General features: G+C 41.2%; 1 protein-coding gene across 1 annotated transcript; it reads left to right on the top strand.

The window, feature by feature from the left end:
• Window positions 1-278: 278 nt before the first annotated feature.
• On the top strand, window positions 279-1,877 carry LOC308244787 (D-3-phosphoglycerate dehydrogenase-like; the record flags this gene model as incomplete). The annotated part of the gene is given in 3 exon segments (XM_080661058.1): window positions 279-770; window positions 774-1,037; window positions 1,041-1,877. Coding segments are annotated over 3 exon segments (1,593 nt in total).
• Between the last annotated feature and the right edge of the window lie 11,687 nt (window positions 1,878-13,564).

Genomic DNA, 13,564 nt, shown 5'->3' with positions numbered 1-13,564 from the left:
GACCTGAAGAGGGAAGCAGGGACTGATCTGTTGCCTCTGTGGCAGCTTTTGACCAGCACTTGCCTCTCTCTTTCTCTCCCAGTCTGGCCAGCAGCAGTGCCTCCATTTCTCTCCAGAATTCCACCCAGGCTGCTGACCAGCCCCGCCTTTCTGATCAGGCCCCGTTGGTAGGCCCAGAGATGCTGACTGGCATAGAAACTGACCAATCAGAACCAAATCTAGGGGCTTAGAGGTGTTTCTGTTCAGGGAGAGCGTTGATCCTGAGGCTGGCTCCAGCAATGGCCCTGGAAAATCTACAGAAAGTGCTCATCAGTGACAGCCTGGACCCTTGCTGCTGGAAGATCCTGCAAGATGGAGGGCTGCAGGTGGTGGAGAAGCAGAACCTGAGTGAAGAGGAGCTGATAGCTGAGCTGCAGGACTGCAAAGGCCTTATTGTCCGCTCGGCCACTAAGGTAACCGCGGATTTCATCAACGCAGCAGAGAAGCTCCAGGTGGTGGGCAGAGCCGGCACTGGCGTGGACAATGTGGATCTGGAGGCCTCCACGAGGAAGGGCATCCTGGTCATGAACGCTCCCAATGGGAACAGTCTTAGTGCTGCGGAGCTCACCTGTGGGATGATCATGTGTCTGGCCAGGCAGATTCCCCAAGCGATGGCTTCGATGAAGGATGGCAAATGGGACCAAAAGAAGTTCATGGGAACCAAGCTGAATGGAAAGACCCTGGGAATTCTTGGCCTGGGGAGGATCAGGAGAGAGGTGGCCATCTGGATGTAGTCCTTCGGGATGAAGACTGTAGGGTACAACCCCATCATCTCACCAGAGGTCTCGGCTTCCTTTGGTGTTCAGCAGCTGTCCCTGGAGGAGATCTGGCCCCGCTGTGACTTCACTGTGCACACCCCTCTCCTGTCCTCCATGACAGGCCTGCTGAATGACAGCAACTTTGCCCTGTGCAAGAAGGGCATGCGTGTGGTGAACTGCGCCCGCGAAGGGATTGTGGATGAGGGTACCCTGCTCCGGGCCCTGCAGTCAGGGCAGTGCTAGCGCGCAGCACTGGACGTGTTCACGGAGGAGCCCTCTCGGGACTGTGCCTTGGTGGACCATGAGAATGTCATCAGCTACCCCCACCTGGGTGCCAGCACCAAGGAGGCCCAGAGCCACTGTGGGGAGGAGATCGCTGTCCAGGTTGTGGACATGGTGAAGGGGAGAGCCCTCGCGGGGGTCGTGAATGCCCAGGCCCTCACCAGCACCTTCTCTCCGCACACCAAACCTTGGGCCAGTCTGGCAGAAGCTCTGGGGACTCTGATGCGAGCCTGGGCAGGGTCCCCCAAAGGGACCATCCAGGTGGTAATGCAGGGCTTATCCCTGAATAATGCCAGGAACTGCCTGAGCCCCACAGTCATTGTCGGCCTCCTCAAAGACGCTTCTAATCATGAGGTTGTGAACTTGGTGAACGCCAAGCTGCTGGTAAAGGAGGCCGGCCTCAATGTAACCACCTCCCATAACCCCACTGTGCCAGGAGAGCAAGGATGCAGGGAAGGCCTCCTGAGTGTGGCCCTGGCAGGTGCCCCATACCAGGCTGTGGGCTTTGTCCAGGGCACCACACCTGTGCTGCAGGCACTCAACGGAGCTGCCTTCAGACCAGAAGTGCCTCTCAGCAGGGGTCTGCCCCTGCTCCTGTTCCAGGCTCAGCCCTCTAACCCTGCTATGCTGCATACCATGATTGGGCTCCTGGCAGAGGCAGGCGTGCAGCTGCTGTCCTACCAGACCTCGGTGGTATCCGATGGGGAGACCTGGCATGTCATGGGCATCTCCTCCCTGCTGCCCAGCCTGGATGCCTGGAAGCAGCATGTGACCGAGGCCTTTCAATTTCATTTCTGACCTTGGGGCTCACCAGGACCAGCCTTGGGGGCTTTGTGATCAACATTGACACATCACATTCCCGGGCTGACACCACTTATGTGGTCTGACCCTTGTAATAACCATTTAATAAACAGCCCACCTTCCACTCCCCCCCAAAAAAAGAACCAAATCTGGGTCAACTGTGAGGAGCCAATGGCTGCCTAGGAGGTGGAGCTTTTGACGCTGACTGGCATAGAAACCGACCAATCAGAACCAGATTTGCTGGCAGAGGAGGGCAGTTGGGGGCAACCAGGCCAGCAGTGGAGGGCAGTTGGGGGCGAGATCAGGCCGGCAGGGGAGGGCAGTTGGGGGCAACCAGGTCGGCAGGGGAGGGCCATTGGGGGCGAGATCAGGCCAGCAGGGGAGAGCAGTTGGGGGTGAGATCAGGCCGGCAGGGGAGGGCAGTTAGGGGCAATCAGGCAGGCAGGCAGAGGGGTTAGGGGCAATCAGGCAGGCAGGCAGAGGCAGTTAGGGGTGATCAGGCAGGCAGGCAGGTAAGTGGTTAGGAGCCAGCAGTCCCAGATTGTGAGAGGGTGCAGGCTGGGCTGAGGGAACCGCCCCCCCCCCCCCCCCCCGCCGCCCCCATGGACAAATTTTGTGCACCGGGCCACTAGTTGTTTAATAACATGATATTTTACCTCCAAGTTTTTGAATTTTTTAATTGTTTTTTTATTATAGTTTAATTCTAATATTATGCCATTGTGATCTGATAAGATGCTTGATATGATTTCAATCTTCTTAAATTTGAAGAGACTTTGCCTGTGTCCCAATATGTGGCTTATCTTTGAAAATGTCCCATGTGCACTTGAGAAGAATGTATATTCTGTAGCTTTGGGGTGAAATGCTCTGAAGATATCAATTAAGTCCATCTAATCTAGTGAGTTGTTTAGGATTGCTCTTTCTTTGCTGATTTTTTGTGTAGAGGATTATCCAGTGATGTCAATGGGGTATTAAAATCCCCTACTATGATTGTCCTACTGTTGATATCTCCTTTGATATCTTCCAGAAGGTTTTTTTTGTTTTTTTTTTTAATGTATTTGGGTGCTCCTGTATTGGGTGCATATATGTTTAACAAAGTTATATCCTGTTGTTGTATCGATCCCTTTAGTATTACAAAGTGGCCTTGCTTATCTCTTGTTATGACCTTCACTTTGAGGTCTGTTTTGTCAGATATAAGTATTGCTACCCCAGCTTTTTTTTTTTTTTTTCATTTCCATTTGCCCAAAAAACATTTTTCCACCATTCACTTTCAGTCTGTGTGAGTCCCCTGTTCTGAGGTTGGTCTCTTGTAGACAGCATATGTATGGGTCATGTTTTCTTATCTATTCAGCCACTCTGTTTTTTTTATTGGAGCATTTAGTCCATTTACATTTATGGTTATTATTGATAGGTACTTGTTTGTAGCCATTTTTATTCTTTATGCCTGTGTTCCTTCTTCCCTATCTATTTCTTCTTTTCACAATAGTCCCTTTTGCATTTCTTGCATTGATGGCTTGGTAGTGATAAACTCCCTTAGCCTTTTTTTGTCTGCGAAGCTCCTGATTTCCCCTTCAGTTTTGAATGATAGCCTTGCTGGATAGAGTATTCTTGGATTTAGTGCCTTGCTTTGCATCACTTGGTATATTTCATTCCATTCCCTTCTAGCCTGATGTGTTTGTGTTGAAAGAAATCATTTGATAATTGAATGGGAGATCCTTTGTAGGTAATTCTCTGTGTCTCTCTGTGGTCTGGAGTGGGGCATGCTCTGGGTTGCTGCGGGTGGACCTGATATCAAGTCCTGGGGCTTGGTGTGGAGTGGATGCCAGGTGGCTCCGGCTAGCAGCAGGGTTCTGGGGTCCGAGGCGTGGGTGGGGTACAGGGTTCCCCCTGGCTTGCACTCACTGCAGGGTCTTGGAGCTAGATCCTAGGACGCTGGTGAGAAGGCCTGGTGCGGGAGCTCACTCAGGCAGCATGTGCTCCCTGCAGACATCTGGGAGCCTGCCAAAAGGTGCTGCGCCACTTACTGCCAGCACGGTGGTGGTTTCACGCAGGTTATGGCTGGCAAGCGGTGTTCTCTAGGCATCCTCTGCCCTTCCTTATTGAAAATTGTTTCCTCAGCTGTGTCTAATTTGTTAATTCAGGGTGGATGTTCTCCGACTTAGTTGCTTTTCTGGCCTGGCTCTAGGAGAAAGTGCACCACACTGCTGCCTGTCAGCCGCCATTTTCTACCCTATCTACACTAATTGTTTTTGTATAAATTGATTTTTTGAATCTTGGTGTAAATAAAACTTGGACAGAATGTATTATCCTTTGTTAAAAATATTGCTGGATATAAGTTACTAAAATTTTGTTCATTTTTGCATCATGTTCAGGATAAATATTGGTCTCTAGTTTGTTTTTTATGTAATGCCTTTGTCTGACTTTGGTAACTGGGTAATGCTGGCCCTTTAGTATGAGTTGGAAATCGTTTTCTACTCTTCTGCTTGCTATAATTCACCAATTAAGCCGTTTAAGCCTGGAGTTTTCTTTGTGAGGAAATTACCTATAAATTTAATTTTGTTAGTATAAAACCCCAGTTTTCTTTTTCTTTCCTTCAGTGAACTTTGATAGTTTGTGTTTAAGACATTTCTTCATTTCATCTTATTTGTTAAATGTACTGACATAAAGTTATTCATTTGTTCCAATTATCCTTTTAATGTCTGTAGGATCTGTCATGATGTCCTCTCTCTTGTTCTTGATATAGGTAAGTTGGTTCCTGTCTATTTTTTATTAGTTTGGCTAGAGGTTTATCAATTTTATTAATCTTTCAAAGAAACAGTTTGTGATTTCATTGAGTTAATCTTTTGTTTTTCCACTTTTTATTTCACTGATTTCCATTCTTGATTTATTATTTTCTTATTTTTGCTTACTCTGGGTTAATTTTTCATTCTCTTTCAAAAATTTTAGGGTAGAATCTAAAATAATTAATTTTAGACGTTACCTCTCCCATATAAACATTTAATGTTATACATTTCCATCTAAGCACTGCTTTTAGGTTCATCTTATACATTTTGATATGTTGTACCTGATATTCTTAGTTTTATTTTTAATTTGCTCTATTAAATAATGAATGAGGAATTTTGAAATATCCAACTATAATTGTGGCCTTTTCTATTTTTTTCAGAGTTTTCACTTAATTTTTAAGCTCTGCTTTTAGGTGCCCACATATTTAGGACTAAAATGTGTTCTTGAGGAATTGACCCCTTTATCATTATGAGATATCCCTCTTAATAGTCCTTATTTTGTATTAATATATCCACTATTGTTTTTTTTAAATTAGAATTTGCTTGGTACAACTTTTTTCATCCTTTTCTTTTTCACCTGTCTTCATATTTAAAATGGTTTAAAAAATAGGCAGATATTATAGGATGTTGATGTTTTTAATCCAATCTGGGGTCCGACCTTTCAGGACTGAGTGTGATGGGCTGGACACACCCTGGAGCCCTCTCACAGTCCTTCCCCAGCTGACCAACCTCCCGTATCCCTCCCCAACCCCGATTGTGCACCAGTGGAGTCCCTCGGCCTGGCCTGCACCCTCTTGCAATCTGGGACATCTTGGGGGATGTCAGAGAGCTGGTTTTGACTCAATTCCACAGGCCAGGCCAAGGGACCCCACTGGTGCATGAATTTGTGCACCAGGCCTCTAGTAATTGATAATGTTATATGATGGAATACTATACAGCTATTAAAAATGATGCTTCCAAAGCATATTTGATGACATCAGAAATGTTTATAACATAATTATAAACTCTTTTTATCAGTCTGGAAATATACATAAATATCAAGGTTTGATATCTATGGCTAGAAAAATTGTTGGTGTTTTTTACTTTCACATTCTGTTTTGTACTTTTCAAAATGTCTGCAATAAGCAAGAATGTATTAAGAAATTCACAAAATACAGTTAAGAGTACTCCCCATAAGTACCCCCCTTCTTTTCATTTTGTTGTGTACTGCCTGGACTTTTCTCTGTGCATTTAAATATATAGACAGACATAATATTTTTAATACAACATATGATCTAGTGCATATTATTCAGTAACTTGAGTTTTTCACTTATTTTTATACCACCAAATATATATTTACCTCCTTCTCTTTTATTGCTGTCCAAAATATGAAAATGTGTAAAAATGGGAATCCATATCATGTGTTGCCCAAATTGGATATATCATACTTTAACTATTTTCTTAAAGCTGTACATGCAGATTCTTCTTTTCTTTCTTTTTGGGGGAAGTGGTAACAGACAAAATTGTAGATCTTATAGATATTTTTTAGTGCACATATTCAAGTTTTATTGTTTTTGTTTTACTGATTTCAGAGAGAGAAGAAGGGAGAGAGAGAAACATCAATTTATTGTTTCATCTATTTATGTACCCATTGATTGATTCTTGTATGTGCCCTGACCAGGGATTGAACCCACAACCAGGGCCACAAGTATTTCTTCTTTTCTCTTTTTAAAATACGAAACACTTCACGAATTTGTGTGCCATCCTCATGCAGAGGGCAGGCTAATCTTCTCTGTATTGTTCCAATTTTAGTATATGTGCTACAAAAGTGAGCACCTCCCAAATATTTCTTTAAGATAGGTATCAAAAAGGGAAACTGCTAGGTCAAAGGCTATGCGCATTGTATATTTTAATGAGCCCTACCAAATTGCCTTTTAAAAAGTTGTACTAATTTGTTTTTTATTTTATTTTATTGTTTAAAGTATTACATATAGTAGTACATATATCTCCCTTTTTCCCCCCATTGACCTTCCCCAAGCCTCCCCTAGCCCCTGTCGCATGCCCTCATCCCACCCCCCCAGTGTCTTGTGTCCATTGGTGTGCTTATATGCATGCATACAAGTCCTTTGGTTGATCTCTTTCCCCCACTTCCCAACACTCCCCAGCCTTCCCGCTGTAATTTGACAGCCTGTTTGGTGCTTTACTGCCTCTGTATCTCTCTTTTTGTTCATCAGGTTATAATGTCCTTTATTTTCCATAAATGAATGAGATCATGTGGTATTTTTCTTTCATTGCCTGGCTTATTTCACTTAACATAATGCTCTCCAGGTCCATCCATGCTGCTGCAAATTGTAAGAACTCCTTTTTTATAGCAGCGTAGTATTCCATTGTGTAGATGTACCACAGTTTTCTAATCCACTCACTTGCTGATGGGCATTTAGGCTATTTCCAAATCTTAGCTATGGTGAATTGTGCTGCTATGAACATAGGGGTGCATATATCCTTTCTGATTGGTGTTTCTAGTTTCTTGGGATATAGTCCTAGAAGTGGGATTACTGGGTCAAATAGGAATTCCATTTTTAGTTTTTTGAGGAAACTCCATACTGTTCTCCACAGTGGCTGTACCAGTCTGCATTCCCACCAGCAGTGCATGAGGGTTCCTTTTTCTCCACGTCCTCACCAGCACTTGTCGTTTGTTTATTTGTTGATGATTGCCATTCTGACAGGTGTGAGATGATACCTCATTGTTGTTTTGATTTGCATCTCTCTGATGATTAGTGACTTTGAGCAGGTTTTCATATGTCTCTTGGCCTTTCTTCTGTCTTCTTTCAAAAAGATTCTATTGAGGTCCGTTGCCCATTTTTTTATTGGATCATTTATCTTCCTTTTATTAAGTTGTATAAGTTCCCTGTAGAAGTTGGAGATTAAACCTTTATCAGTGATAAAATTTGCAAATATGTTCTACCATACAGTGGGCTTTCTTGCTTTGTTGATGGTTTCTTTTGCTGTGTAAAAGCTTTTTATTTTGATGTAGTCCCATTTGTTTATTTTCTCTTTAGTTTCCATTGCCCTAGGAGTGGTATAGGTGAAGAAACTGCTTCAGCATATGTCTGAGATTTCTCTGCCTGTGGATTCCTCTAGTATTTTTATGGTTTCCTGTCTTATGTTTAAGTCCTTTATCCATTTTGAGTTTATTTTTGTGTATGGTGTAAGTTGATGGTCTAGTTTCATTTTTTTGCTTGTATCTATCCAATTTTCCCAACACCATTTATTGAAGAGACTGTATTGACTCCATTGTATATTCATGCCTCCTTTGTCAAATATTAATTGAGCATAGTGGTTTAGGTCAATATCTGGGTTCTCTATTCTATTCCATTGGTCTATATGTCTGTTCTTCTGCCAGTACCAGGCTGTTTTGAGAACAGTGGCTTTGTAATACAGCTTGATATCTGGTTTTGAGATCCCACCTACTTTGTTCTTCTTTCTCAGGATTGCTGTGGCTATTTGGGGTCTTTTTTTTTAATATGTATTTTATTGATATTTTACAGAGAGGAAGGGAGAGGGATAGAGAGCTAGAAACATTGATGAGAGAGAAACATCGATCAGCTGCCTCCTGCACACCTCCAACTGGGGATGTGCCCGCAACCAAGGTACATGCCCTTAACTGGAATCAAACCCGGGACCCTTCAGTCTGCAGGCCAACGTTCTATCCACTGAGCCAAACCGGTTTCGGCCTTTTTTTATTCCAGATGAATTTTTGGAGAGTTCTTACTAGGTCTGTGAAATATGCCATTGGTATTTTAATGGGGAGTACATTGAATCTATAGATTGCTTTGGGTAGTATGGACATTTTAATGATGTTGATTCTACCAACCCATGAACATGGTATGTTCTTCTATCTGTTTACATCTTCCTCTATCTCTTTTTTCAGTGTCCTGTAGTTTTGCGGGTATAGGTCTTTTACCTCCTTAGTTAAGTTTATTCCTAGGTATCTTAATTTATTTGGTGTGATGGTAAATGGGATTGCTTTTTTAGTCTCTCTTTCTGTAAGTTCACTATTGGTGTATAGAAATGCCATAGATTTCTTGGCATTAATTTTGTATCCTGCTACATTGCCAAATTCATTTATTAAGTCTGATAGTTTTTTGATGGAGTCTTTAGGGTTTTCTATGTACAGAATCATGTCATCTGCAAATAAGGACAGCTTTACTTCTTCTTTTCCAATTTGGATGCCTTTTATTTCTTCTTCTTGTCTGATTGCAATGGCTAGTACTTCTAGCACTATGTCAAACAAGAGTGGTGAGAGTGGGCATCCCTGTTTTGTTCCTGTTCTTAAGGGAAATGGTTTTAGTTTTTGCCCATTGAGTATGATGTTGGCTGTGGGTTTATCATATATGGCTTTTATTATGTTGAGGTATGATCCTTCTATTCCCACATTGCGGAGAGTTTTTATCAAGAAAGTGTGTTGGATTTTGTCAAATGCTTTTCTGCATCAATTCATATGACTATGTGATTTTTATCTCTCAATTTGTTTATGTGATGTATCACGTTTATTGATTGCGGATATTGTAACCATCCTTGCATCCCTGGGATGAATTCTACTTGGTCAACTTGTATGATCTTTTTGATGTACTGCTGGATCCAATTTGCTAGAATTTTGTTGAGGGTTTTGGCATCTATGTTCATGAGGGATATTGGTCTGTAATTCTCTTTCATTGTGTTGTCTTTATCTGGTTTTGGTATTAGGGTGATGCTGGCTTCCTCTTGAATTTTTTGAAATAGTCTGAGGAGGATAGGTTTTAGTTCTTCCTTGAATGTTTAGTAAAACTCCCCTGTGAAGCCATCTGGCCCCGGGCTTTTGTTTGCTGGAAGCTTTTTGATGATTGCTTCAATTTCTTCCATAGTTATTGGCCTATTGAGGTGTTTAGATTCTTCTTGATTGAGTTTTGGAAGGTTGTATTTTTCTAGGAATATGTCCATTTCCTCCAGGTTGTCCAGTTTGTTGGAATAGAGTTGTTCATAGTATTTTTTTTTAACAATCCTTTGTATATCTGTGAGGTCTGTTGTTATTTCTCCTCTTTCATTTCTGATTTTGTTTATTTGGGTCCTATCTCTTTGCTTCTTGGTGAGCCTGGCTAGAGGTTCATCAATCTTGCTTATCCTTTCAGAGAACCAGCTCTTGGTTTTGTTGATCTTTTGTATTGTCTTTTTGGTCTCTATGTCATTTATCTCTGCCCTGATCTTTATTATGTCCTTCCTCCTGCTTACACTGGGCTTTTGTTGTTGCTCTCTTTCTAACTCTTTGAGTTGTAGGGTTAGGTAATTTATTACCATTGTTTGTTTTTTTTCAGTAGGCTTGTAGAGCTATGAACTTCCCTCTCAAGACTGCTTTCACTGTGTTCCATAGATTTTGGATTGTAGTGTTTTCATTGTCATTTGTTGCCATGATGTTTTTTTATTTCTTCTTTGATCTCTCTGGTAACTCAGTCATTGTTTAATAGCATGCTATTTAGTCTCCATGTGTTTGATTTTTTTGGATTGTTTTTATTGTAGTTGAGTTCCAGTTTTATGCCACTGTGATCTGAGAAGATGCTTGATATGATTTCTATCTTCTTTAATTTGAAGAGACTTTGCCTGTGACCCAATATATGGTCTATCTTTGAAAATGACCCATGTTGCCAAAACCGGTTTGGCTCAGTGGATAGAGCGTCAGCCTGCGGACTGAAGGGTCCCGGGTTCGATTCCGGTCAAAGGCATGTACCTTGGTTGCGGGCACATCCCCAGTAGGGGGTGTGCAGGAGGCAGCTGATCGATGTTTCTCTCTCATCGATGTTTCTAGCTCTCTATCCCTCTCCCTTCCTCTCTGTAAAATATCAATAAAATATAAAAAAAAAAAAAGAAAATGACCCATGTATACTTGAGAAGAATGTATATTCTGTGGCTTCAGGGTGAAATGTTCTGAAGATGTCAATTAATTTCATCTGGTCTAGTGAGTCTTTAAGATTGATGTTTCTTTGCTGATTTTTTGTTTAGAGGATTTGTCCAATGGTGATAGTGGGGTATTAAAGTCTCCTACTATGATTGTATTGCTGTCAATCTCTCCCTTGATATCCTCCAGGAGTTTTTTTATGTATTTGGGTGCTCCTGTATTGGGTGCGTATATGTTTACCAGAGTTATTTCTTCTTGTTGGATTGCTCCCTTTAGTATTATGAAGTGGCCTTACTTATCTCTTTTTATGTCCTTCATTTTGAGATCTAATTTGTCAGATATAAGTATTGCTATCCCAGCTTTTTTTTCATTTTCATTCACCTGAAAAACCATTTTCCATTGCTTCACCCTCAGCCTGTGTGCATCTTTTTTTCTGAGGTGGGTTTCTTGTAGACAGCAGATATATGGGTCATGTTTTCTTATCCAATCCGTTACCCTATGTCTTTTGATTGGGGCTTTTAATCCATTTACATTTCAAGTTATTATTGATAGGTACTTATTTGTCACCATTTTTATTCTTTACCCCTGTGTTCCTTCTTTGCTTCCTATTTCTTTTTTTTTACAGCAGACCCTTTAGCATTTCTTGCATTGCTGGTTTGGTGATAATAAACTCCCTTAGTCCTTTTTTGTCTGTGAAGCTCCTGATTTCCCCTTCAATTTTGATTGATAGCCTTGCTGGGTACAGTATTCTTGGATTCAGACCCTTCCTTTGCATGACTTTGTATATTTCATTCCATTCCCCTCTGGCCTCATGTGTTTCTGTTGCATAATCAGTCGCTAATCTGATGAGTGATCCTTTGTAGGTAACTTTCTGTCTCTCTCTGGCCACTTTTAAGATTCTTACTTTGTCATTGGTGTTTGCCAATTTAATTATAATGTGCCTTGGCATCAGTCTTTTGGGGTTCATTTTGCTTGGGACTCTGTGAGCTTCTTGGATTTGTGTGGGTTTTTTCTTCCTTATATCAGGGAAGTTTTCTGTCATTATTTCTTCAGACAGGTTTTCTATTCCTTGCTCAGTTTCCTCTGCTTCTGGCACCCCTATTATGTGATGTTGTTTTGTTTCATGTTGTTCCAAAGTTCCCTTAGGCTCTCCTCCTGATTTTTTATTTTTTTTTTCTAGAAGCTACTCTATTTGGGTATTTTTTCCTACCTTGTCTTCTAGCTCACTGATGTGGTCCTCTGCTTCTTCTAGTCTACTCTTGATACTTTCTATAGAGTTCTTACAGCAGCGATGTCATTTTTCATTTCTTCTTGGTTCTTCATTTCCTCTTGGTCCTTACACATATTGTCGAATTTGTCTTCCATTCTTTTCATCCACCTTATGACCATTTCTCTGAATTCTTTCTCTGACAGATTGCTTGCCTCCATTTCGTTTACTTCCTTTTCCGGTGATGCCTGCTTTTCTTTCATATGCGGGCTGTTTCTTTGTCTTCCCATGATCTCTCTTCTCCGGGTGTCTGGTTTTGTAGTTCTCTCTCTCCTTATCCCAGTCGAAATCTGCCTTTTCTGTGAAGGAGTGTAGAGCTCCTCTGAATCCGCATGCTTGTGCTGCTCGAGGACCAATGTTCTCGGGTTCACAGCTGTTCGGTGGGTGCTGTAGTTGTAGATTCCTGAGATGTGATCAGATCCAGACATCTAAGACAGGAAACCTGTGACCAGCGTGCGCGAGCTGGGGAACCCGTGGGGGTCACAACCTCCGGGCGAACCCGCCACTAATTCATCCTGAAGCCAAGTTGTACTAATTTGTGCTATCATTAATAGCACCTGAGTTTCTCCACAACCTTTCTAACACTTGATATTATAAACCCTTAATAATTTTGCTAATTTTATGAGCAAAAAATGTATACCTTATTTTAATTTGTATTTCCATAGTTATTAACCTTCAGCATTTTTCAAACTTATTTTTGTCCTTTGCATTTCCTCCTATCTTAGTTGTCTTCATATCCTCACCACCTTTTCTATAGGGCTGTTTCTTTCTTTGTGATTCAAGGTGTTAGTTTATATATTATGGATATTACTCTTTTGTTACACAGGTTCCATGTTTTTCTGCCAGTTTATCATTTGTGTTTCATTGAACAGAATTGTAAATTTTGATACAGTCAAAATAGTCAACTATTTTTCTTTATGGCTGAAGTCCTTTCCTATCCCATGTTTTCCTTAAAAAAAAATTCTTAGAGCTCATTTTTTAAAAAGTTAGCTCTTTCAACTATTTGGATATTAGTTTTGTGAATGGTGTGAGGTAGACATCTAACCTAATTTGTTTTTCAAATAAATAATTGTCCAAACACTGTTTATTACCTTTCCCTACTGACTTGAAATGCCATTTTCCTCATATATGAAATTCCCATAGATACATGAGACTATTTCTATACTCTGTTCTGATCCACTATATATGCTTATCTCAATACCATACAGATTTACTCTTATGGTTTTATAATGTGTTTTTTTTTAAAAGAAATCTTTATTGTTCAGATTATTACAGATGTTCATCTTTTTCCCCCCCATAGCTCCCTCCACCCGGTTCCATTCCCACCCCATGATCTTACCCCCCCCCCTCACTCTCCTCATCCATAGGTGTAAGGTTTTTGTCCAATCTCTTCCCATACCCCCCTGACCCCCTTCCCCCCAAGAATTGTCAGTCCATTCCCTTTCTATGCCCCTGATTCTATTATATTCACCAGTTTATTCTGTTCATCAGATTTTTATTCACTTGATTTTTAGATTCACTTGTTGATAGATATGTATTTGTTGTCACTGTGTTGTTCATAATTTTTATCTTTACCTTTTTCTTCTTCTTCCTCTTCTTAAAGAATACCCTTCAGCATTTCATATAATACTGGTTTGGTGGTGATGAACTCCTTTAGCTTTTTCTTGTCTCTGAAGCTCTTTATTTGACCTTCAATTCTAAATGATAGCTTTGTTGGATAGAGTAGTCT

Source organism: Plecotus auritus (assembly GCF_963455305.1).
Source record: "Plecotus auritus genome assembly, chromosome: 3".
NCBI lineage: Eukaryota > Metazoa > Chordata > Mammalia > Chiroptera > Vespertilionidae > Plecotus > Plecotus auritus.
Note: the sequence above shows the minus strand (reverse complement) of the source record. Positions and strands in the feature narration are given on the sequence as shown.